At 43.3% G+C, this 25,975-nt stretch overlaps 1 protein-coding gene across 1 annotated transcript in view; it reads left to right on the top strand.

Moving 5' to 3' along the window:
• The window catches only part of CCSER2 (coiled-coil serine rich protein 2), a 70,742-nt gene extending 64,222 nt beyond the window's left edge, over positions 1 to 6,520 (top strand). The window contains exon 12 of the mRNA XM_060241081.1: positions 4,683 to 6,520. Coding sequence (XP_060097064.1) covers positions 4,683 to 4,746 — 64 coding nt within the window. The 3' untranslated portion in view covers positions 4,747 to 6,520. The remainder of the gene's footprint in view (positions 1 to 4,682) is intronic.
• Positions 6,521 to 25,975: the final 19,455 nt, after the last annotated feature.

Genomic DNA, 25,975 nt, shown 5'->3' with positions numbered 1-25,975 from the left:
CCATGAAAGTGACTCATCAAACAATTAAAACTGCAGACTTAGTCAGTGACATTGCTATCAAGTGGCCATTTATGGCAGGCTGGATACTTTCCAAAGACAGTAATCGTTGTTTCGGTCTAGCTGTCATTCAGCTGTTCTTTCTGAAGTTCTGTTAATAACTGTCTTAACCCGCTTTAAGCGTTAAAGAGAACATATCCTCCACAGGTAACAATAAATTACGGGACAGTGATAATGAGGTGTTTTTTAAAAAAATTCTTCATTAAATCACTTGTGTACAGCTTACAGTATTTTCATGACTCTTCATGGGGAGGGGCAATAAAATTGGGAGTCATGGCCAAAGGTCTGTTCTACGGAGCAAAAGTTTTACTATGCAGTATGTTTGACGTTTCTTTTTCATTTCCCTTTTTCCTTGCCTGCTTCAGTTGATGGTCGTATTTAATGCATTCTGCCTTGAATGCTCCATAACCATTACTGTGCTTTCCTAATACAAATTCCCCAGTTTAATAATCTGTTCTGTTTGTATTTGAACTAATATTTGTGTAAATACTCCATGGGTGATTTATAATGAAATGAAGGAGGACAGCTTTTAATAGTGACAGAAGGGAAGAAGAGAGAGGGAGAGAGAATCTGCAGTAGACCCATTAAACTATCCTTCTTGCCTTCATAATAGCTTCTGCAGATGTCTTAGGGACAGGCAGGTAGGTTAGCGTTCCTGACCTTCCTTTTCCACAACAGGACTTATTCCAGGGGTGGCCAAACTTGCTCATTGTAAGAACCACACAGAATAAACGTCAGATGTTTGAGACCCTCAAGTAGGGAAGGCCGGAAAACAAATAGATGGGGGAGGGATGAAGATGATGATGATATTGGATTTATACTATGCCCTTCACTCTGAATCTCAGAGTCTCAGAGCAGCTTACAATTGCCTTAATCTTCCTCCCCCACAACAGACACCCTGTGAGATGGGTGGGGCTGAGAGAGCTCTCACAGAAGCTGCCCTTTCAAGGACATCTATGCGAGAGCTATGGCTAGGCCAAGGCTATTCCAGCAGCTGCAAGTGGAGGAGTGGGGAAATCTGGTTCTCCCAGATAAGAGTCCGCACACTTAACCACTACACCAAAATGAGGGAGGGAGAGGTGGAAAGAAAGCAACTTTAACTTTAAATGCCTCCTCCGAGCCAGCTGATGGAGTAGTGGTGGTTTTGAGAGCCACACAATATGTGTTGAAGAGCCACATGTGGCTCCCGAGCCGGAGTTTGGCCACCCTTGGCTTATTCCTTAATACAGTCCCCTTTTCCTCCCCTCTGGAATGCAGTTAGCTTGCAAAGTTTAGAGTATTCTTCTGATTCCTCTGCCTGTTCTTTGTCTATTTCTTCTTTCCATCTCTGCCTCCGATAAGAGCCTGTCTGCTCATTAGATGACAAAAACAAACGCTGCCTGTATGTCGGTGTTAGTTCAGTTAGTTCCAGCAGCATTTGGATGATTGCACATTTGGAAGCCCAGGACTTTTAAAAAACAAAACAAAAGCAAATGTTCACACTGATCCGGGAGCCCTGGTGTGCATGCAGCAGTTGTGACCGTTGTATAATGTGTAGCTGCCTTAAAATCAGGAAATAACAGGTTGGGACATTAAATTGTTCAATTGGTTTTACAGAAGCTCCCATAGAGAAGGCAGTTTTAGCTGCCATGGGAAAGGGTATTTATGGGCACTCAAAAGTGAATCCTGGGAGTTCAGAAGTAGGTTACACATAGATATAGGGCACTGCGCTCTTATATGATGAAATGGAATAACTGTAGGTGCAGGGATATCAGTAGACTGGTGGAAAGAAGGGCGTTTGGGTTCTGTAGGATCTTGTGGTATAATCCAGCATTTGGTATATGTGTACCTCTTTCTATGTGTAATTTCTTTGGCAAAAGATTGAATAGAACATAAGCGTTGTGTGTTGTATTTATATAAGCTAGACAAAAATGAAGAAATTTCTAGGAAATGTGAACAGTAAATATGTTATTAAACTACACATTTTTATTGCTGTTCTCTAAAACCTTGAATGTTCTGAGGACTTGTTCACACATTCCTCAATGCCTGTAAAGTAAGCTAATTTTTTTAAGAGTCTTTTGTGCTGTGTCCTTCCTTCCAGTTTCATCACTGGATGTCAAAGGTAGTTCTAGAGCATGATGATAACTCGTGTTAACGACACTCCATCTTTCCTACTGTGAAGTGGTATGACGGAAGGGGGTGGGTGTGGCGCCGTGAGACCGTCTCACTAAAGGCAGAGATACTGACATGGGTAAAAATCACAGGTCTCCAGCTGTAAAATGCAGACAGCAAGTTTTTGTAGCCCCAGTGTGTATGGGGCTGTGTAAGAAAACCAGAGAAGTTTAACCCTGCAACCTTCACTTGACTTTGCTAGTTGAAATATGCTTTCCAACACTGCTGTGGGTATCTAAACGGAGAAAAAAACAACCCTTTCCCCTTTGAAAACAGACCATCCCCATTAAATGCTAATAGCAAAGTGGGGAGAAGGACCCAAATATTTTTCCTGGACGCGGAGTTTCCATTTAAGTATAGCTCAAAAATTGTTGTTCAGAAGTATACTGCCTCTAAAGACCAGTTTAGTCTTTGTTATGTATAGTCTTGATAGACCTAAACACACACACAGAGATTTCCTGATTAGGATTGGCTTTCTCCTTGAGCAGAGGCCATTGCTCTGGACAGAATGCTGGAATTGGGACATTTTTCTGATCCTGTGAAGCAGTTCTTCTTTCTTTTAACCCATATGATGCTCACAGGTGATAAATCCTTGACCACATTTACCTCATCGTTTGGAATTTGTACACTCTGAAGAGTTGTTCAGAATTGTAATCTGTACTGGCCAGGGACTTCTAGAAGAAGATGCATAAAGATCAATTATAGGCTAATTTGGTGTTGCTAAATTTGTGTCTTCCAAATAATGAATAACGTGAATGATTTTTAGAATCCTTGCCTGCAAGAAGTAGTTTGTGCTTGTGAATGATGCTAGAGTAAATGCTAGAGACCTGTTAATCCCAGAATCCCATTTCCTGCTTCTCTTTCTCTTCTTCCAGGATTTCCTGGGAAGTACAGGCTGTTTTGCTTCCCTATCTAGGAATGAAGACCTTATAATATTACTTACTTTTAATCAGCTGCTGCTTTTGCTGCATTTAGGGGCTGAGTTGCAGTTTCTGTTCAAGGCAATGGAGTGATTTTTTTTTTTTAAGGTCCAGGTCATGTTCATTAGAGCAATGCCCTCCCCTGCCTGTGAAATTGTCATAGCGGCCCTTGATTTATTGTGCTGCATTGCCCAGCTGCTCCCAACTCAAATACTGATTTGAAAAAAAAGCTGGGCTGTTAACACATTTCACTAATCTGCAGTGTCCTGGCCTCTGAAAAATGTGATTGCTAGGATAAGCAGTCTTCCCCAATTTGTTCAAGATATATATATTTAATGTCTTCGTTCATTTTCCCCAATTTAATCTGCAGGTTATATTTAAAACATAGAAATTGATTTCAGTAGTTCATTTGGTAAAACTTGAACACTCTTGCATCAAATGCAATGAATATAAAATGACTTCTCTTGCCCAATTGTGTCTGGAAACGTCTTGCCAAGGTTCAGGCTGAAACTTTTCCTGCCCTGTGGTTTAAAATCCTTTGCAGGGGTGGCCAACGGTAGCTCTCCTGGTATTTTTTTTTTTTTTTGCCTACAATTCCCATCAGCCCCAGCCAGCATGGCCAAAGCCTGGGGCTGATGGGAGTTGTAGGCAAAAAACATCTGGAGAGCTACCATTGGCCACCCCTGCGAGATTGCACCTGGTTCTTGCATTTGCAGGGTACATACTGTCACAGAGCCAAATTGAGACCCTCTCTGTACTGAATCTTGCTGTGTTGGGGGATGAAGATTACCAACCAAAAAGGCTAGTCACAAGCTCCCTTTTAGTAAGCAGTGTTTATGCAGAGTCCTTATTTTTTAAAAAATGTATTTGAGCTCACTGAATGGATTAGGGTAAATATTTTAATCAAGCACTCACAAAGGAAAATCTTCAAAATATGTTACAAAACCCTTGTAAAACACTTTGAACGTACATTTGGATAGCAAATCTTTACAACCTCTACTTTTAAAAAAACATTTCTGGAAAACTGTTGTAGAATAGAAAACAATAGATACATTCATCCATGTTTGTTTAAGTTCACTGGTATCTAAAAGTACCAAATCCTGAGGCATTAAATGAGCTAGATTTAAATCAAGTCGCCATTCAGAGACCAACAAGATTTGGGGCATATAAGCTTTCGAAAGTCTCAAAGCTCCCTTCGTCTGATGGAGCTTTGACTCTCAAAAGTCTGTGCCCTGAAAATGTCATTGATCTTTGAGGTGCTACTGGACTCGAAACCTAGTTTTTCTTCTGTAGACCAACACAACTATCCTCTGGAACTATCTTCACTGAAGTATTAAATGTCTTTTTTAACACCACTGTAGATGGAGTCTCTCTGTGTTGAACAGTTCATTTGCTATTGCCGAGTTGCGTTCCTTTGCACATGTCTGGGATGTGTTGTGGTTTCACCTGTGTTGTAAATGTCAGCTTTTAGTGGTTTAGTGAATCGTTGTGTCTTCTGTTCTTTTCACTGATTTCTATCCTAATCTCTTTGGCATGTGATTTTCTCTCCCGTAGCCTCAAGTACTACAGCCTTCCAGCCACCTTCCCCGTTTCACAGACCTCGCCCAGGGAAGAGTAATAAAAACATCACACATCGTGGTCCCCAGTGAACATCCCAGTCAAGACCAACAGAGAAAGCGTGGCCACGAATATCAAAATGCTGCAAACGGCTCCTTCACCCGTAGCCTAAACGAACCAAGCACTTTAAGTATGCAGTTAAAGAAGCCAGAGGAGAATGTGCATTCCGTCAAGAACCTAAATGCCAGAGTGGAAATAGGAGAGCTGGCAGGTAGAAAAATGAGTACGCCGCAGCCTTATCCCTCCTCTTTGCCATCGTCTCCCCAACTGAGTACACAAGAAGTCCAGGCCAAATTAATCCCGAAAAAACATCGCTTACGGACAAACCAGGCTCTGCCGCCAAAGACTTCAAAACTGTCAAAGCCCCCCAATCAGAATGATTTAGTGCCTCCTTCAGCCACTGTTGCAGCAGCATTGCCGGAAGACTGTTCTGCTCCAAAGGAGCCTGAGCTGCCCCCAAGTGGTCCGTCCCAACGGCAGCTGGCATCCAGTCAATTGAGCCTGAATAGTAAGAACCAGAGAACTTCTAAGCTCCGTCCTCCAACAGTTTCCTTTAGGCCCAAGCAGACAGTAAATCCCAAACCCCCAGTACCTCCCGAGCCTCAGAATACCTGGTCAAAGGCAAACCACTCGAAACCACCAACGCAGGCAAGAGAAAACATGCAGAATCAAAGTTCAAGTGTTCATTCTGGTGACAGTGGGGCTTCAAGTTGGCATTCCCGCCTCCCTAAACCAAAGACATATTGAAAGTTATGACTTGCGTATGTACATCTCAGTGTCTTGTATCGCTGCGCTGCTACTGTCATCCTTTCTCACTTCGATCAAGGTTCTTCATTGAAAGCCTGCAGGCATTGGAATGATGCCTCTCTGCTGATATTTGACCAGATAGAAATAGGAATCGTTCCTGCAGAATGTGGTCTATTGAATGGTTGCAGAGGCCTGTGGTGTCCATCAACGGCATTGAAGAGAACGGCTCGAATGAAATCTCTTGGCAAATGCTAAAGCTTGCAGTGATCACAGGTGGCTCTATAGTCCTGCAGTTTGTTTGAGGAGGACCAGGGTGCTTGTTCAAAATTCTAGTCACATTTAGTTTGGACAATTGAATAATAAATGGTTAAGGCTACACTTTTTAAATTTGGTTCTGATTTAGCAATTGTAAGTGATGGAATTTGATCGAGAGGTGATCTTTTATCTTCATTCTCAGCCATAACTGACTGCATCTCAAAGGCCTATGCAAGCTATCCCTATTTATAGCAACACTTTACCCAAGACTTTCTAAAGGATGTATATTTGGTATTTAATCTAAGTTTTGTTTTTGCCACAGTGGGTCCCAACTTGCTCTCATTGCTATTTTTGGACCTGCATTCACAGTTTATTTCACAGGATCTTAGTTGTATTTAAATATTTAATCTTTCCATGTTTTAGGGATCCTGTGGAATGCTTCTGTATTCTATAGGTAATGTGGTTGTAACTGTACACCAACAGTTAGGATTCATGTTCAAAATTCTCTTCATGCAGGCTGTTGTGAAATAGTGTATAATAGATCTCTGGGCCTAAAGGTCTATGAGGCCCTTGGGGAAGATGTTCATAACATGTTTAACTGAAGGTTTAACTTTATTGTAACATTTTATTTATTAATTTCTGTTAATATTGCAGCTTAGACTTAAAATACCCAACTTAAAATACCCAACTTGAAATGTTTGCACAAAACTCTGCCATAAATGTAGGGATTTGAAACTTATTATTTTCATAATAAAAGCTTGTTTTCAAAACAATTATATTTTAAAAACATCCCACACATTTGCTTTGAGGAGTCACAGAGATTAATTATTTTGGTTTCATTGCAAGTTCCAGAGTAGCAAATAGTAAAGGGGAAGGGACTGGGAGATTGAATGAGAAGCTCTTTTGAAAAGTGATCTGTCTGAAGATGGTTAAAGCCAGATGTGTATGGGGACATAAATCATGGGAAGAAACCACTACTTACAAAAAAGCACATAAGGAATGAAAAGTTGGTTGAGAGGCATCATAGCGTACCACAAAATCAAACCTTTTATTAGTTTAACCGCATCTGTGTCTTACTCCAACCAGAGAACAGTTGCCAGCTAGGATATCTTCAAAGGTAGTGTTCAGTGACACAAATGTGCCTACTCCACATCAAGGCGTTCAAGTCCTTCAAATATTATTTCAAAAGATGGACTTGCAAGGGGTATGTCGCCAGAGTATTTGTAACTGGCTTTTATTAAGCTTAAGCATAAATACCTCCCTACCTCCTTTGGAAGGGATGCTGAGATATATGCTTGAGGACCCAGTGTCAGCTGAGAGCATCCTCTTGTGTTTATGCTCTGTGCATCACTTTAAATTGACAAAGATATGCAAAGAAGTATTCTTGGCTGCTACCTTCAGTTGTGGAACACTCTGACCTTGATACAATCACCAAAGCGAAAGTCTTGCTGTTCTCGTAAACATTTCATTTGCCTTTCGGTGACTAGAAGTAATTACGGTGTTAGGACTAAGTTCTGAGATTTGTAAAAAAAAAAAAAAAAAAAATTCTTATAGTATTAGCCATCTTGAGCTTTTGGAATATAGAGGGCTACAGACCACATTTTCATGCTGTTCAATCAGTCTGACTAAACTTATTTGCTTATATATTCAGCCTGTTGTGACACTTCAAAGACAACAATTGTTTATTAGGTGTTCATCAACAGACATTATAGCGGATATTTTAATAAAGCAGAACAGGTTTGTTTTAGCAGAATGTTTTGGTTTTGGTTGGAGTTGAGATGCAGGTTGGAAAGAAAAATATATCAGGGTCCCATTTAAGAATCCTGTCCCCGTTGGGTTTTTAAAAATATTTTAAAAATTTAGGAAAGCCCAGCTCTTGGTTCACTCTTAGGTCTACCTGGATTTGTTTGTGTAGTTCTAAGACTTACTGCCTAAATGTTGTTTTGACTTGACTGCATCCGATTTCTACCCTATTTCTACCCTGCATCCTAGTCTACCCTCACTATGTCACTTTCAGTCCATTCAGTGTATATAAAACCCACTGGTCCACCAAGGTGTTATTTTATATGCAGCTAGCACAGTGAGTCTCCGATCAGCTGCTTTCCAAGCAAGAGTTGCCACTCGTCCAGGGCATTAATGTCAAGACTGTGCTGCAAGCAAAGCTTTAGAGATCCTTACCTAATATTTTAAAGTCTGCTTTGATTTTGAAGTGGGAATGCTTCTTTTTTAAAAAATGCATATGACTAAAGTTACTTGCATAGCATTCTTTAGAGCACTTAATGAGCAGAAAACCCTGGAGGCAGGATGCGGCTTTTCCTCGTATGGTAACTTCAGCAGTACGATAATTAGTTAAAATGTTTTCTAGAGATAAGTTTAGGATTCCACATACTCGGGTTTTTTTTTAAATAGGTAACTAAGGTGAAGCGGAAGACGGCAGACCGACTGCAAACAGGGTTATGATAGATAACGTAAGCTGTATTTGTGTGATGCCACGCTAAGGCTTTTGGGAGTGAATTGGCTGTAATTTCATTGTTTTCACTGCATGCTGGATGATGGTGGTTCATTCAGTGCACAGTTTTGAGTCACTGCCCACTCAGTTATCTGCTGGGAATCCAGACTAGAAGATGGCGGCTTTCCCAGTTGGTATCTGACTGCCCACTTAAAGTGGAGGTGTGAGAATGCTCCAGCGCGTGACTCTATCGAAGAATGTTTCAGTGTATGTTTAGAAAGTCCAGAGTATGAGGCGAGGCTCATTTAGTTGGGGAGAGGTGAGACTGAAGGGCCACTTCAGTGTGGAGTAGGTTCTTTATGAATGTCAGATCAAAAGCAGAACTCGAACAGATGGAAGTACACATTTGAAGCGATACGAATACTTGTTTAAAGTGGCAAGTGCCATCAGTACCAGTGCAGAAGCTTATGATGAATACATAAATTAACCATTGGGAATTAACGTTTAGGTTTCTTTAAACGTCTTGTGCATTTTATCCTTTTGGGTTCTCCTACATTATGCAATAATTTCTAAAGTATTAATCTGTTCCTCGCGTTTATAGCGAAAGTATTGGTCTTTTTAACAAAGGATGTGAAAATGGAACAAAACTAATTTGCACTTTAAATAATAAGCTCCAAATAATAATAATAAGCTCCATTGCTTGGAGTTGTGCCTAAATTAATCTAAATGCCTGTGGCTGATTCTTTGTTGTGTGTTGTTAAGATTTTTGTTTTAATGGAAGTTAAATGTGGACAGTACAGTCCATAAAATACCTCCTGCCTCTTCCTGTCTCTGCTACCAGTTTTTTGTTGTCTCTGGAAAATGTTCATAAGACTCCAGGACTTGAACCCGCACAGGGTCATCCTAAGCCGCCTTCTGCATAATGTTGCTGAAAACCGGCAAAGAAGATAGAGAAAGAAACCTGTTGAGACGCGCTTGCAGAAATTAATGCTCCGTACCTAGCAGAGGTTCAGCCTTCCCAGGTTATATGTCTACATTTGATTCCCCCCCCCCCTTGGAGGTGTTAAATGAACCCATGTGCAATATTAATCCCCCCCACCCCCTGAAAATCAGCCAAGTGAACTGCTGGGTTAATCAATGAGCACTGAATCTTTCCAGTGGCTCACTGGAAAATGTATTATGTTAACTCTAAATCCAGCCATGGGCTCAGTTTCTAAATCAATCAATGGTCTCAAATGCTGATGTCTGTTTTAACGCAACATAGACAATACCAATGGCATTTGCGGTTTATTTCATCCCTTGCATGTCAGCCCATATGCATTCATGTAGTGCTTCATATACTGGTTAGTTAGCATGGGAAGAATTATAATTACTTTTTTACATTTTTGATAGAGATGCATTCTCATACTATTAAAATGGTTATCAGGAATGTTCCCCCCCCACCTCTTTATCTGATTGCAGTGCTTCTTTGAACACGATGGACACAAATCTGGCCATAGTTAAGCACCTCTAAAGCCCATTGAGACCGATATCAGTTAAGTTTGCACTTGGCTCTCTCCCCACTGTAATCAGCAGGACTTAAATGCTGAGCTTTGGCTGGATTGTGCCCAGCTGGAAAGGATTGTGGATTCTGGCTTTGGACTATTCTGCAGCCGTTGTCCATGAAAATCTGAAAGTATTTTGATCACTGCGGTGGTAAAAGCTGCTCACTGCCTACGTAAACGTCAAAAGCACCGTATTAATCCATATTAACGACAGTGTTAGTATTTGTTTTCAATTTCAAAACTCTTAACACATTCCCCCCCCTTTAAAAAAATCATGTTCAAAGTCAATACTGTATATTGGAATTTGCTTGTAAAGATGATTTAAGATCTTATATGTAAAGACTTTCTGCACTGTTGCTTTAGTGAATAAAATTCATGATTCTGAGTGTCTTGTGTTTAACTGTCGTTTTGTCTGGTATGCTTTCCTGGGTAGATGCTCGCAACCTTGGTTCTGTAATCTTGACTTCAGAATTATTATTCTGCCACCTTGTGTTGTCAAGTGAAATCTTTAGTGGTAAATAGCCTTTGGCTGGCTCTGTAAAATGCCAGCATCCATGCATTTTCCCAGCATGGGAGATCTCCAGATCCTTTCTAATTGGAGATGCAGAATGATAGAAAAACCATGTCACATAGTCGCTGCTCTCACTGTAGTGTCTGACATTTGTTTCTCTGATGTTCCATGTTTTAAGTTTTTGCCCTCAACATTTTTATTGATGGTTTACCAAAAAGAAAGCACTTTTCTTCCTAGGCACTGCCATACAGATAAAGGCAGTGGAGCTGCTTGAGATTGTAGGTCTTCGTTGTTTGTGATGTTTCAGCCCCAGTCTAATTTCTCCCCCTTCCTTACACCTGTCTTGTACACTTCTCCATTATCCAAAACAGTCCTTGTGCTAGGTTAGTCCTGTGAAAGGTATCCCCTCATAGAATCATAGAGTTGAAAAGGACCTCCAGGGTCATCTAGTCCAACCCCCTACACAATGCAGGAAACACTAATACCTCCCCCTAAATTCACAGGATCTTTATTGCTGTCAGAAGGCCATCTAGGCTCTGATTAAAAGCCTCCGAGGAAGAAGAGGCCACCACCTCCCGAGGAAGCCTGTTCCACTGAGGAACCGTTCTGTCAGGAAGTTCTTCCTAATGTTGAACCGGAAACTCTTGATTTAATTTCAACTCATTCGTTCTGGTCCTACCTTCTGGGGCCACAGAAGACAATTCCACACTCTCATATAAAGAACCTGGAAACATGAGCATTGGGCTATGTCAAGACCTTGAGGCTGATGTTTTACGCAGATCCCAGTTTGATGCAGTGTATCTCCCAGTGAGGGAAAAATGGAAGAGAAGGCAAAGTAATTTCTTCTTAGCCCATACAAGCTGTGAATCTCTGAAAAAGCCATGAGCAAGTAATTATATCATGGGAGCCAGTGAAATTTAGTAGCTTCCCTGATGGAAAACAACATTCGGTCATAACTGACTCGTGGCAATCCCGTTGGGTTTTCAAGGCAAGAGATGTTAAGACTTGATTGGCCAGTTGCCTGCTTCTGTGCACCAACCCTGGACTTCCTTGGCCAGCCCGAACCATCCAGGTAAAGGCGATAACTTTGGCACAATCCTAATATTCAATTGTAGCAATTTAAACAAAATGCTCATTTTTTTGTTTTTGTTTGTTTGAATTGTGTTCCACCCACATGGCTGGTTCAGAGGAAAGCAGCGAGAGAAGATTTTGGGAGGAAAAGCCAACCGTTAGATGGAGCGGCTGCAGACAGGGAAGAGAGACAAGAAGCCAGAACGCATAGGGAAGTGTGGAGATTGAGCTCGTGGAGGGGACAGAATGGGGATGCTGTGGAGCAGGAGTCCAGCTGTCAGCAAGACAGTAGAAGAGACGGATTATTAAAAGTGGAGATTACCCCTTGAATCAAAGGTCCTGAAGAGGAGGGTCCCAGTACTTTCAGATCTGTAGGGTTGGGGGGTGGGAAAGAATTCAGTGACTCAGCAAGGGATGAAAGTCCAGAAGGGTGATCAAATGATATTTCAGCCTTGAGCAGAACCAACTACAAATGGTTGAGGACTGGTGATGCTGGTTCTAATACAACAGTTTGCTGTTTGCCCAATCTGGAGAGGAACTCAGATCTTCTGTGGAATCATCATGCTTTGGGATCTAGTTGCCCATTGGTGGACTTTGGTCTGTGTTCTGATTGGTGCAGACTTAAGATCCCTAGTGGGGAGTGGGGGCAGAATATAAATTGGAACAAACAGGTCCAGAATCCAGGCTGTGATAGGGTAGTCTAATATTTGTGTAAGAAAAGGGGTACCAGAATATATCTTAAGATGTTTCTGATTAAGGGTTTTTTGATTTGACAAGCTGAGCTTCATACAGAGATGCACAGATGCCCCTTGACTTGATGACAGAGTCCCAGGAACTGAGTTTATCAAGGAAATCTAAATAGTTTTGATTATCTTGCAAAACCAGTGTTGTGCGTTAGGGCTGAAAGTTTTAAGGGACTTCAGAAAAATCAAAAGGCCTTTCGTCCATGCCTCTCTCAATGTATCAAGCACATCCGAGCTATTTCCATATAAAGAATGTTAACCAATGCTATACTTTCACCAAAAGCAGGACTTTTTCTGAGCAGGAACGCAGTTCCGGATGGCTTGATGTCAGGGTGTGTGGCCTAATATGCTAATGAATTCCTGCTGGCCTTTTTCTACCAAAAAAGCCCTGACCCAAAGTATCAGAAAATGGGAAATATGCATTTCCCCCCTTCTCTGACTTCCAAAGGTTCTTGGGCCACTGTGCTCGCACATTCCTGATGTTTGGACCACTGTACTCTTAACATTCTTGATAGTTTAAAGTTAGGTGCCGCCTTATGCCAAATCTTTTTTGGGGGATGTACCCTTAACTTGAGCTTCCAACTCCTCCCTTCCCTTCCCTTCCCCTTTCCCCTTTTTTGATTGTGTAATCAAAACTCGGGAAATGACTCCTGCAGCATCTGATGAAATTGAGCTCTAACTCAGAAGCTCATGCTGGACTAAATGCTACTTTTTAAGGTATCCACAAACCTTTGTTGTCTTTGCAGCCTGGTTATGGCAAGATGCAAAAGCGAGGGCCCCTTTTTTTTGGTAGTGTACGGTTAGTTTAAGTTTGAAATATAGCAGTCCCGAATCAGCTTTGAAAAAAGCTGAACCAAACAGGAGGAATTCAATCCCAAGCTGTTCCAGTTAGAGATGAGCATGAGCTGGGAAAATGTGATTTGGTTTGTGAGTCAAGCCATTTTGCTGCCCTGCAATCCCTATTTGCAGAAAGTTGGAAAACCAACTGAGTGGCAGGGGGCAGGCTGCTCCCTGCCACACAGCTGTTTTTTGTGGCTTTCATGGGGAACAGAAAGCAGGGGCTTTTAAAGGGCTTGGAGACCCTTTAAACCCCAGCTTTCTGCTCCATCCACAGATTGCTTTAAAAGTTTGTGACAGTAGACCCATCATGAACTTCTTTCGCAAACCGCAAACAGTGCAAAATTGGTGGCAAATTTTGCATCGTGGTTCAGTTTGTGTCCATCCCTAGTTGTTCCTGCTGTTTAATATTAAATCACAATTCCTATTCCACAAGCAGTGCAAAATTGGTGCTGAATTTTGCATCGCGGTTTAGTTTGTGTCCATCCCTAGTTGTTCCTTCTGTTTAATATTAAATCACAATTCCTATTCCACAAACAGTGCAGAATTGGAGGCGGATTTTGCATCACGGTTTGGTTTGTGTCCATTCCTAGTTCCAGCAGTTTAATATTAAATCACAATTCCTATTCCAAAAGTTTTTTATGGAAAGCCTGCCTTACATTTTCTAAATCTGAGTAAGCAGGTAAGTTATCGCCAGTTCTGAGAATGCATTCCAATCCCTCTGTTTCTCTGTGCTTTGGTCCTGGTCTCCCAAGAAAAGAGCCCTTTAAGCAGGGCACCAGTTGTATTGAGGGGGTGGGGGGGAGTTAGCACCTCCCACCAAATAAGCCTTTGAATAGTCCTCTTGGTAAAAGTGCATTGTAATCAGTATTACAAAATATGGTTAATGGAGTTACAAGTGGCTTGATTTCTGATTTACTCTATGCAACAACCTTGTAAAAAGCATTAGATTTGCATTAATTAGTACAAGATCACCCAAGTCAGTTTTGCTTCTGAGTGGATGCGAGTTCCAGGTCAGACACTTAAGCAATTATATGCACCGACTCTCAACCAGATTCTAAACTCTTAGAGTGAAAATGTTTTATTTTTGTGTGGGCACCCTGTGGCATCCTGAGTCTTAACTATGAACTATGAGGTCCTAGTTGTACAAGTATGTGTGCATGCACATCTTAGAATCACAGGTACATTAGGCTATTCCATAGAAGTAGATGGCTTTTTTTATTAAGATAAACTGCAGGCCTTATTGACTTCAGTAAAAATAAAAACGGGCAACTTTAGATGCTAATAAAGCTCTGCTTAACAGGCAGCATAGATTTAAATAAGTAAGAAAGCTGCAACTTTAACTAATCATTAGCAAAGCTAATTAACCTGAAGACTCTGAAATTGCTCTTCTGCTGTGATGGAGATGGGAGAAGACCTTGGGAGTTTATAACAACATGCAGAAGATCTAAGCAGCTCCTGCCAGTAAAAGCCCTGCAAGAAGTTCTACAAGCACCCGGAGATGGTTAGCAAGCCAAGAAGGAGCAAAACAGGTAATTCCTACATGAGCTGCTTGTCCTGGCTTCGGTGCTATTGCTTCCCTCTGGTACAATCATGCACTTCCTGTGGTCTCCAGAACTTTTCTCCAGCCTGCTTTGCTCTGCACCACTGTAAAGTCTGGATAGCTGCCATGTTAGTGGGGGAAGGTTGGATTTCCCCCCCATGTGTCAGCCATTTTCCCTCACTCTGCCCCTGCAGCTGCCATTTTCCTCCCCTTGTCACTGGGGTGTGTGTGCTTCTTTGGTTTTTAAGTTAGCAATTAAATATCATTAATGTTGATAAAACATTATCTCTGTACCTGGGTCTCTGGATGCTCAGCTTTCATTAAAATAATAATAAAAGATCTAGGGCACTTTTGCGCAGATATAAGCCATTTTCTCCTGGTGAGCTCATCTCTTGTCGCCTGGAGACAGGGAACCAGTTATAATCCCCGAAGATCTAGAGTTACCACCTGGAGCTCATTGACCCTGTATCTTGGGGAACCAATCTCTGTAACCTGGAGACCAGTTGTAATTCCAGGAGATTTCTAGCTATTACCTGGAGACTGGCAACCTTCCTAGAGACTTATTTTTGAAAGCCGAGGATTGAGATGACCTCATGCACAGATTTTCAACATTATTTATAACTAGGAGTAAGGCCCATTGTGAAGAGAAATACAACGGGCTCTCAAAGAAGACACCAGGCGAGTGCTCCCCATTGCTGCCTTCCCACCCACCCAAGTGAAGTCAGGGGAGCTGATCTCTGCCATCTGGAGACCAGTTGTAATTCTGAGTGACCTGCAGCCCTCACCTGAAGATTGGCAACAATGGTTCCTTAGGAGGTGGCATTTGTACGTGTCTGAGGCCCCATCTTTCCTCAAACCCCACCCTCTCCAGGCCCCACCTCTTAAATATCTAGGAATTTCCTAACTTGGAGTTGGCAACCCTATATCCTTCCATTTTTCTGCCCCTCTGACTTTCCACGGCCTTCACCCTCCCTGCAGTCTATTCATAGGAAAAGGACAGTCTTTCTCCACAGTGTGTGTGTGTGTGTGGGGGGGGGGACTAAAACAGCTTACATTATTCTCTGCCCCCTTTGATCTGAACAACAGCCCTATGAGGCAGGTTAAGCTGAAAGTCTGTGACTGGTAATCACCCAGTCAGCTTCCACAGCAAGAACCTGGGTCTGGCTGACCCAGCTCTGAAGCCCTAACTCCCATGCTTTCCTCAAATTCCACCACAGAATCTCCAGGGATTTCCCACCGACTTGGAACTGGCAGCCCTAGTCAGGACTGACCCCAATGAGTTCTGCCTCAGAGGCCTTTAGTGATACCTTTCAGACCAGCAGTCTTTCTCTGACTTTCTCTGGCTGTCTTCCTCCTCGTCCCTCCCTCAGCCAATTGAAGGAAAGTTTTCTTTCTCTCCTCTGTGAATCAGTGCAACTGGTGACTCAGCCAATGGGAGAGAGTAGGGAGAGCCAGTAACTGCCAGATCTAAGATTGGTTGTGTTGTACTGACAGAATCAGCTTTGCTGGATAGTAGCAGCCACTTGGGTGGGTGAGATGAGCGGACTCAACCAATGGCACGCAAGTACTCTTGATTGATAGTTTGATGGGCCAAAGGTTGATGAAATGCAGTCCTACCCAGTCCCAACCAATCAGAATGCTTGGATTTGCCAACATGAAACCAGTTTTATGTTTATGGATATTTAATTGCCAATTAAAAAAACAACAACCCTGGTCTGTGTGTGTGTTGTGGGGAGGGGGGGAACTGGGGCAGGGCAACCTGACGTGGAGGCCCTATTACTGCTGCATTTTATCAGTGGATGCTGCAGCATCAGGGAACCACACAAGCCTGTCCTTGTGTAGAAATCGGTAGAGAGTGAATGTCTTTCAGGAGGAACAGGAAGTGGATTTTCCCTCCCAGCTTTAAGGACCTTTCACATGTCACATTAGCAGCTTTAAACATTTATTCCTTGTCTTAGCCTTTATATCTCTTGAAGGACTGCCTCATCCTGTACGGTCTCACCTGTCACTTCAGATCTGTCCTCCAAGCCCCGCTGTCTGTGTGCAGGCCAAACGTTTCTTTTTACCCATGTGTTTTGGGTTTTTTTTTAAAAAGCCATTTTATGGTCTGCTTCTGACATGAGGTCTGTTTTATGGAATCTTTTCCAGCATGTGCAATGCTCTTATGCCCCTGGCCTTTCTTTAATGCCTTGTTTCCAGTGGTTTTCTGTGTTTATGAATTTATAGCATTGTTTTTAGTTGTAGGCTCTAAAAGTGCCTCTCTCTTTTTTTTTTTTGCTATTGAGCCACAGCCAACTTATAGTGACCCCGTAAGATCTTCAAGGCACAGATGTTCAGAGGTTGTTTGTCATTGCCTGCCTCTACATCACAACTCTGGACTTACTTCCTTGGTGGCCTCCCGTCCAAATAGTAACCCGGGTTGACCCTGCTTAGTGTCCCAAGATCTGATGAAATCGAGCTAGCTTGGGCTATCCAGATCAGGACAAAGGTAGCGTTATAAGCGCTGAAAACAAATCTAATTTGTATGCTACAGTTCTCCAAGGAGCTGAGATCCATAGATGGGATTTCGTGTTTATCTTCACAGCAGCCCTTTGAGGTAAGTCGGTCGTTGGCCCAAGGTCACCAATGAGCTCCATGCCTGAGCAGTGATTTGTGTTTCTCTACATCCACCAATCTACACTGCACCCTTTGGTGGCCTTCATCCAAATGGGGTTCAGCTTTGTGTCGTGCTGGGAGGGTAGGCCCAATAGGCACGCCACTTTGAGGCAGATCAGACTAATAGGGAGGGATGTTGGCTCAGTGGTGGAGCATCTGCTTGGTAAGCAGAAGGTCCCAGGTTCAATCCCCGCCATAAGAAATTAAGAGAAGCCATGTTGGATCAGGCCAATGGCCCATCCAGTCCACATTCTGTATCACACAGTGGCCAATACATGCACACACACACTGAATGAGCTAAATTAGTTGGCATCTCCAACTAAAAAGGGTCCAGGCAAATAGACATGAAAAACCTCAGCTTGAGACCCCGGAGAGCCGCTGCCAGTCTGAGTAGACAATACTGGCTTTGATGGACCGAGGGTGTGATTCAGTATAAGGCAGCTTCATGTGTTCAATAGTTACCCCAGCTCAGATACCCAGTGAGCTCCGCTAGTGAATGGAGATTTGAAAGAGTACTGAATCAGACATTATGGAGTTAAAATCGGTTGGGGCTGAGCTCACCATGTGTAACAACCAGATGTTATTTTAAGTGTTCTATTCCTGGTTTGGAGTCCATGTTCTGTGAGGAGAAAGGGCTTCAGTCTCCTTTTTCCCACACACACACACACTTTTTTCAACCAGAGCCAGCATCTGTTACATTTTAACTATAAAAGGTAAGCTTTTGAAGTCCCAGAACCAGGGCTAGCCCTGTCACTATATATGAAGCTGCCTTATACTGAATCAGACCCTTGGTCCATCAAAGTCAGTATTGTCTTCTCAGACTGGCAGCGGCTCTCCAGGGTCTCAAGCTGAGGTTTTCCACACCTATTTGCCTGGACCCTTTTTAGTTGGAGATGCCGGGGATTGAACCTGGGACCTTCTGCTTCCCAAGCAGATGCTCTACCACTGAGCCACCGTCCCTCCTAGGCAAGCTAGGCGATTACCTAGGGTGCCAGACAGTCTAGGGCTGGCCTTCCCCAGAGCATCCTTTCACTGCAGCCACTCCCATTTCTGCTCACTCTGTGGTTCTTTCAGAAGACCCGATCTCTGTGTCACAAAGCCACTAGTCCAATCACTACGCACTGACTCTCATTATTGTACCTGTAAGGATGATGTTAAAAAGGCAAAGGCGACTGTCCCCTGTGCAAGCGCGGAGTCATTATCGACCCATGGGGTGACGTCACATCATAACGTTTTCTTGGCAGACTTTTTACAGGTTGGTTTGCCATTGCCTTTCTCAGTCATCTACACCTTACCCCCAGCAAGCTTGGGTACTCATTTTACCAACCTCGGAAGGATGGAAGGCTGAGTCAACCCTGAGCTGGCTACCTGAACCAGCTTCCGCCGGGATCGAACTCAGGTCGTGGGCAGGGCTTGAACTGCAGTGCTGCAGCTTTACCACTCTGCGCCATGGGGCTGCCTAAGGGATGATGTTACAGTCATAGAAAACATAGAAAAACCTCTCTTCCCTGCATGCTTGTGGAGGTAGTTCTCTTTTATTTTAAATATTTAGAGACCTCCACTTCGCAATGCCTTTAGGCAGCTTAGAATTTGAAACAACTAAGAAAACAATATATCTCCAATAAGAAACAATTTAGCTCATTCAGTATGCTCTCTTCTACTCAGTAAGCATCTGGCTACCTCAAAATTAAAAGTGGGAAAGGGAGGGTTTTTAAAAGTGGGAAGGGAGGGTTTTTAAAAGTGGGAAAGGGAGGGTTTGGGGAACGCGGAGCTTTCCCTCAGTTTCTAAAAGATAGAAACAGGACGAAAGAGCCTCATTTAGGCTGCTGGGCAGCAGAGGGCACTGTGAGGCAAGCAGAAGACAGGATAAGAATTTAAGAAGTGCAAAATCCACCCCCTGTATCTAAAAGAACTTCCTAGCACCCATACTGGAGTCCTTGCTACAATCTGCCCTTCACTCCTCTCCTGATTTGGGGGTGGGTGGGGAAGTTACACAAATGAACTCTTTCTGCAAAAGCAAACAACTAACTTGGTTTGAAACTTTGCGGCTGCAAAGAATAATCTTTCTGATGGGAGGAGGGAGTTGAAAGTGGATTGATAATGTGATAAAGTGTGTGGGTATAATTAGAAACAGAATGTTTATTAATTCATACCATTCATAGGTCTCTTAAGTTTCCAGCTGGTTGCATTTATAATTCATAGCTCAGCCATCGCGGAGGAAAGGAGAAGCAGAAAACGGGGGCCAGTGCTCGTATGTCGGAGAGGCCGTATCTCACCTGGAATGGGAGCTTAAGGAGACATTCAGCAGGGTTCATGTACATGCAACAAAATAATTTATAAAACACAAAATACATGTGAAGGAATTGTGCTGCATTTGTTTTGATCATTAGCTGCCTGCAGCCATTTCTGAGAGCAGATTTTAAAATCCCAATTTTTCTTAGCTCTTTTGATACATGTTTATTTCTCTCTGTATCTACAGCGTACACAATTCCCCTCTTTCCCCCATTTATCTGGGTTCTCTTCAAGTTCTGGTGCGTGCCTCCTATATGCGTTTAAACAAAACAAAACTACATTTGTAAGAAATAGCTTATATAAATAGGGATGCCAGCCTTCAGATGGGACCTGGAATTACAGCTCATCTCCAGACTACAGAGCTCAGTCCCCATGGAGAAAATGGCTGCTTTGGAGGGAAGACTTTGTGGAATTGTACCCCGCTGGGGTCTCTGTCCTCCCCAGGCTCCATCCCCAAATATCCAGAAGTTTCTCGACCTGGATCTAGTAACCCTATCCCCCTTCCCCCGCTGGTGGCCTGGAGGGACCTGGCAACCCCATTGGAAGGGTTGCCAAGTCCAATTCAAGAAATATCTGGGGACTTTGGGGGTGGAGCCAGGAGACATTAGGAGTGGAGCCAAGATTAAGGCTGTGACAAGCATAATTGAACTCCAAAGGTATTTCTGGCCATCACATTTAAAGGAACGCCACCCCTTTTCAATACCTTCCTTCCATAGGAAATAATGAAGGATAGGGGCACCTTCCTTTGGGGCTCATAGAATTGGACCCCCTGGTCCAATCTTTTTGAAACTTGGGGGGTATTTTGGGGAGAGGCACTAGATGATATACTGAAAATCTCGTGCCTCTACCCCAAAAAACAGCCCCCCAGAGCCCCAGATACCCGTGGATCAATTCTCCATGATTTTCTATGGGAATAAATCTCCATAGGGAATAATAGAGTTCCCAGCAGACATTTCCCTCCCCTCCCCCTGCTTTCTTACGACCCTAAAGCGGGGGGAGGGTCTCCAAACCGGGGGATCCCCTGCCCCCACCTGGGGATTGGCAACCCTACCCATTGGTGAGAAATAACCAGTAAAATTTTATTATCGATAATTTCCAAGCAGTCAGTTCAAAGATGATACTGATAATCATATCCAGGGAGCTCATTAGCACAATTCATTTGCCTATGCCACACACCCAACATCACTGGAAGGTGTACTAAATTGTATCAGCTCAGCATCTTCCTTAAAAGGCTTCTTGAATTAGAATTGTCATCTGAAAACCTTAATCCCATCATACTTTTTAAGTTACAAAACAGCAGAGCAGAAGGACAGAGATAAATACCAGGAGAGCTGGGAAACTAATAAACTATTCAATTTAGTAGAGTAGATAAGATTAAAAATAAAACTTGCATTCTCAAGAGCACGTCTGCTCCATTGCCGCCATCTTGTCCTTCCCTCCTTTTTTACTTCTATGTGGCCACAGCAACATGATGAAGACTTCCATTTGTCTGCTTGATATGTTTTGGTTATTTTCCCATTTTTTGTGGGGAAAATATAAGAAAGTTTGTCGGATCTTAGAGTTCAGCAAAATTCTCACAGGGGGTTTGAACAGTGGAGCCCAGAAGCAAGTATTGGGGGGTGGGGGGTAAAAAAGAAAGAGCACAATAAAATGTAGAGGTTCTGCAGCTCTGTTCCTGTGAGCTCCTGCCCAAAATGAGGCCTGATCATATCCCAATATTTTGCACCATGGGAGAATATAAGAGGAATACGTACCTCCAGAGTTTGATTTTGGGCCAGTAATGATCTTTCAGCCCTAACCCATCTTGCATAGTTTTCATGAAATCTTTGATTGTGCTATAGATGCTTTTTGGGAGGGAAAGAATGGGATACAAAAAAACCAGCTGCCAACTTTGCCTCGCAAGGAGTTACCAAGAAACTGAGCTATATAGATGGGAGCAGATTGAACACTTGATTGCTCTGAAATAGACCCCCCCCCCCAGTGTCCCAGTGTCCATTAAACTTTTCCAGGGGGTGCCTCCATAGTCTTTTGAGCAAATGTGAAACATCCAGGGGTGGAATTCTAGCAGGAGCTCCTTTCCATATAGGGCCACACCTTCCTGATGTAGCCAATCCCCCTGGAGCTTACAGCAGACCCTGTACAAAGAGCCCCGTAAGCTCTTGGAGGATTGGCTGCATCAGGGATGTGTGGACTAACATGCAAAGGAGCTCCTGCTAGAATTCCACCCCTGGAAACATGGCATTTGCCAAGATAGTTGCATTACTCATTAATAGGGGATCCTACAAGAACAAATGTGGTACATCAAACCAGTGGTTCTTCTAGTCCAGCGTCAGCTACCCAGAAGGCTGTGGAGATCCACGAGCAGAGCACAGTGGTCCTGTCATGTCGATGCCCCATCACTGCTATTCTGAAGTTTAAGAGGTTTATTACCTACTGTACATACAGTCTCATCTAGTTATTGTAAGTAGTAACTGTGTTCCACCAAGCTGTGCTCTTCTATGTTACGTGGTGCACGTGAGTAGGCCACTCGCATGAGCTGTTGACCCAGATCGGAGCGGACATTACGTATGAATAAGCTTTGAGTAGATATCTTCCAGAAGAGCCCCGTGGCACAGAGTGGTGAAACTGCAGTACTGCAGTCCTAAGCTCTGCTCACGACCTGAATTCGATCCTGGCGGAAGCTGGGTTCAGATGATGATGAAGAAGAAGATATTGGATTTATATCCCGCCCTCCACTCCGAAGAGTCTCAGAGCGGCTCACAATCTCCTTTACCTTCCTCCCCCACAACAGACACCCTGTGAAGTGGGTGGGGCTGGAGAGGGCTCTCACAGCAGCTGCCCTTTCAAGGACAACCTCTGCCAGAGATATGGCTGACCCAAGGCCATGCTAGCAGGTGCAAGTGGAGGAGTGGGGAATCAAACCCGGTTCTCCCAGATAAGAGTCTGCACACTTAACCACTACACCAAACTGGCTCTCCTCAAGCCAGATAGCTGGCTTGAGGTTGATTCAGCCTTCCATTCTTCCGAGGTCGGTAAAGAGAGTATCCAGCTTTCTGGGGGGAAAGTGTAGGTGACTGGGGAAGGCAATGGCAAACCACCCTGTAAAAAGTCTGCTGTGAAAACATTGTGAAAGCAATGTCACCTCAGAATCGGAAATGACTGGTGCTTGCACAGGGGACTACCTTTACCTTTTCTTCTTTTTTTTAAAGTATCTTCCATACTTATAAAAAAAAAATTGAGCAAGTCTTCTGGATCTGATAGCGCTAGTTCTTCCAAGCAGACTTTTGAAAACAGATTGACCACTGGTGCGTGCTTCTTTCTCTCCTCTGAGTGCACATAAATTGTACTAGCTTGGCTTTTTCACTGGTTAGAGAAAATCAATGCAGAAATTTTCCACTGTACTTTCGTACATATAGGCCAGTCATATCCAAAGGCAGAATTATGAGCCGTTTGCAGCTGCTAGGCAATTCGGCTGTAGTTCCCAGCTAGATCAAGGAACTGTGTTTTATTTTTAAAAAGTAAAAAAAAAAAAAAATCCCCGATGTATCTTGTTTGAAAACCTTTTGCATTTAATGCGCTCACGGTAAATAGGAAACGTTGAAATGACTGTCAAAATATGTTGTGCCCCGTGCACCCATTAATTAGATTAAATATGCATTTTCACAATTGGTCGTATGATTTAAAATGTACATCTCTCGAGCACTTGTGGACGCATGGTGCTATTTAAAGCTATTAATCATTTTAATCTGTGTTATGGCAGTTCACTCAAAAGAAATCTTAGTTGACTGATCGTATGAATTTTAATTTGCTAATTGAGTATATCTGCATGCATTTCCATAAATATAACTGTTTCGAACTGGGGGTGGCTGGGTGGGGAGCATTTTGTTTATCCAGTACATTTATATACATTGGCTCTGAGTATCAGCCATCGCTTATTCTGAAGCCGTTCCAGTCCCTGCTAGCCACATATTCTGAAGCTGACCTAAAAGGCTAGTGTTGGGAATCTGTTTCTGAAAGAGTAGCCTTTGGCCAGCTAGACTTCCAGCATCTATTGAAAGCACAGTGTTTACTGTGCTTCGGACAGCTGTGACTCACGCAAGGGTTGGATGGTGGTAGTGAAAGATAGGGTTGCCAAGTCCAATTTAAGAAATATCTGGGGACTTTGGGGGCGGAGCCAGGAGACTTTGGGGGTAGAGCCAGGAGACATTAAGGGTGGAGCCAAGATCAAGGCTGTGACAAGCATAATTGAACTCCAAAGAGAGTTCTGGCCATCACATTTAAAGGGACGGCACACCTTTTCAATGCCTTCCTTCCATAGGAAATAATGAAGGATAGGGGCACCTTCTTTTGGGGCTCATAGAATTGGACCCCCTGGTCCAATCATTTTGAAACTTGGGGGATATTTTGGGGAGAGGCACTAGATGCTGTAACGAAAATTTGGTGCCTCTTCCTCAAAAAAACAGCCCCCCCAAGCATTAGATACCTGCAGATACCTGTGGAATCAGCTCCCGGAGGAAGTGCGGGCCCTGCGGAACCTTGACCAGTTCCGCGGGGCCTGCAAGACCGCTCTTTTTAGGCAAGCCTATGCTGATATCTGCTGAGTTGCTAAGAATAAGGAGCCGCCATCTACTAGATTATGGAACCATCTAAACTGGCAGAACCAGCGCCAAACAAGTTTACTGCTGCCAGATTTATTCTATGTAATGAATTATGTATTTTAAATATTTTAACTTAATTAACTGGTTTTTATGTTTAATTTCTTTAATTGTCAAATTTTAAAGTTTTATCCTTTGTTAAATATGTGAAATGTTGTTAGCCGCCCTGAGCCGCCTAGGCGGGGAGGGCGGGATATAAATGTAAATATAAAATAAATAAATAAATAAATAAATAAAGATCAATTCTCCATGATTTTCTCTGGGAATAAATCTCCATAGGGAATAATAGAGTTTCCAGCAGACATTTCACTCCCCCCCCCCCGCTTTCTGACGACCCTGAAGTGGGGGGTCTCCAAACCAGGGGATCCCCTGACCCCACCTGGGGATTGGCAACCCTAGTGGAAGAAGAAGAGTTGCTGTTCACTACGCAAAGGCATCTCAGAGTGGCTTACAATCTCCTTCCCTTCCTCTTCCTGCAACAGACACCCTATAAGTATGTCCGGGGCTTTTTTTGAGCAGAAACACACAAGAACGCAGTTCCGGCTGGCTTGCCATCAGAGTGTGGTCTAATATGCAAATATTCCTTCTGGGCTTTTTCTGCAATAAAAGCCCTGTGTGAAACAACGGCCATGTCAGGGGGTATGGCCTAATATGCAAATGAGTTCCTGCTGGGTCTTTTCTAAAAAAAAAAGCGCTGAGTACATCCACATGTGCGCATCTGCCTCCCGTCCCGACCACAGCCCGCCTGGGGCTGGATTAAAGCTGTCTTGGAAAGGCATGGCTTACAAAGTGGTGCCTAAATTCCGAGGTGACTTTGAAGTGCTTCCCGGTTGTCTGGTGCACAAGCACTCCAGAAGCTCCTCTGGGGCGCACAGAGCACATTCCTGTTCCAGGAGCAGGCCTTGTGCCATCTGGAGGCTCCTCGCTGCTCCGTTTCCATCTGGCTCTTTGGGGCAGCTTCATGCCGCCCTAAGCCGGCCGTCTGTTGTCAGCCATTAAATAACGCACTTTCAGTGCTCTTTCCAACTGTATTTTGCAGGTTCACACAGTAAAAACCAGTTGGAAAGTGCATTAGTGTGTGTGATTGCAGCTTGTGTGAGGTAGGCTGAGAGAGCTCTGACAGAATTGTGACTGGCTCAAGGTCACCCAAATGGCTGCATGTAGAGGGGACTCAGACTTGGTTCTCCAGATTAGAGTTTGCCACTCGTAACCACTACACCACTCTGGTTGGAACTGGAGATTCCCTGTCAGACTGAGATTTTAAATCTCACGAGCCTCTTTTTTAAAAAATTTCCTTGTTACAAAAATCAACAATTCCACCTTGTATAGTCCATTTTGTCAGTAGTGCGTGGAAGTCCCGCAGTATGAGTGTGCTGATAAGAGCAGCCTCGAGTAAAAAGTCTACAAAGACACAACTTCAGTAAGCCGGTTGAAACAGTTATATTGGGGTTACAGCAAAAGAGTGGTTAAAGGCAGTCCAAAGTAGTCAATGCACAGTTAGTCAGTCCATCCAGGTCAGAAGTACAAAGTCACAAATCCAAAGCTTAGTCTACACATACCAGGGTCATTGCCATCATCAGTCAAACGGACAGAATAACGGTCTCTGATATCAAATAGCTCTCCACGTCTCCAACACTCCTTCCTCCTCATCCACCCAAGGCAAAGTCTAAGGACTAGGTTGCTGGTTCTTATGGTAGAGCTGGCCTATCATGTTACACCCCACTTAACTAGCTTCACATGCCTCTCATTAGCTAGTATAGTTGGAGTTACATAATGTTGCATCAGCAGTTTTCACCTTAAAGTGCCTGGTGCTAACACATTTTGATAAATACCGGTTGAAGGGTCTCCATTTGAAGCCGTCCAACTTCAGCCAAGTGCTGCTGACAGTGATGAAAGATCAGTCCTCTTCCTTCCACATTCCGAATGGC

This window comes from Heteronotia binoei, chromosome 6 (assembly GCF_032191835.1).
Source record: "Heteronotia binoei isolate CCM8104 ecotype False Entrance Well chromosome 6, APGP_CSIRO_Hbin_v1, whole genome shotgun sequence".
NCBI lineage: Eukaryota > Metazoa > Chordata > Lepidosauria > Squamata > Gekkonidae > Heteronotia > Heteronotia binoei.
Note: the sequence above shows the minus strand (reverse complement) of the source record. Positions and strands in the feature narration are given on the sequence as shown.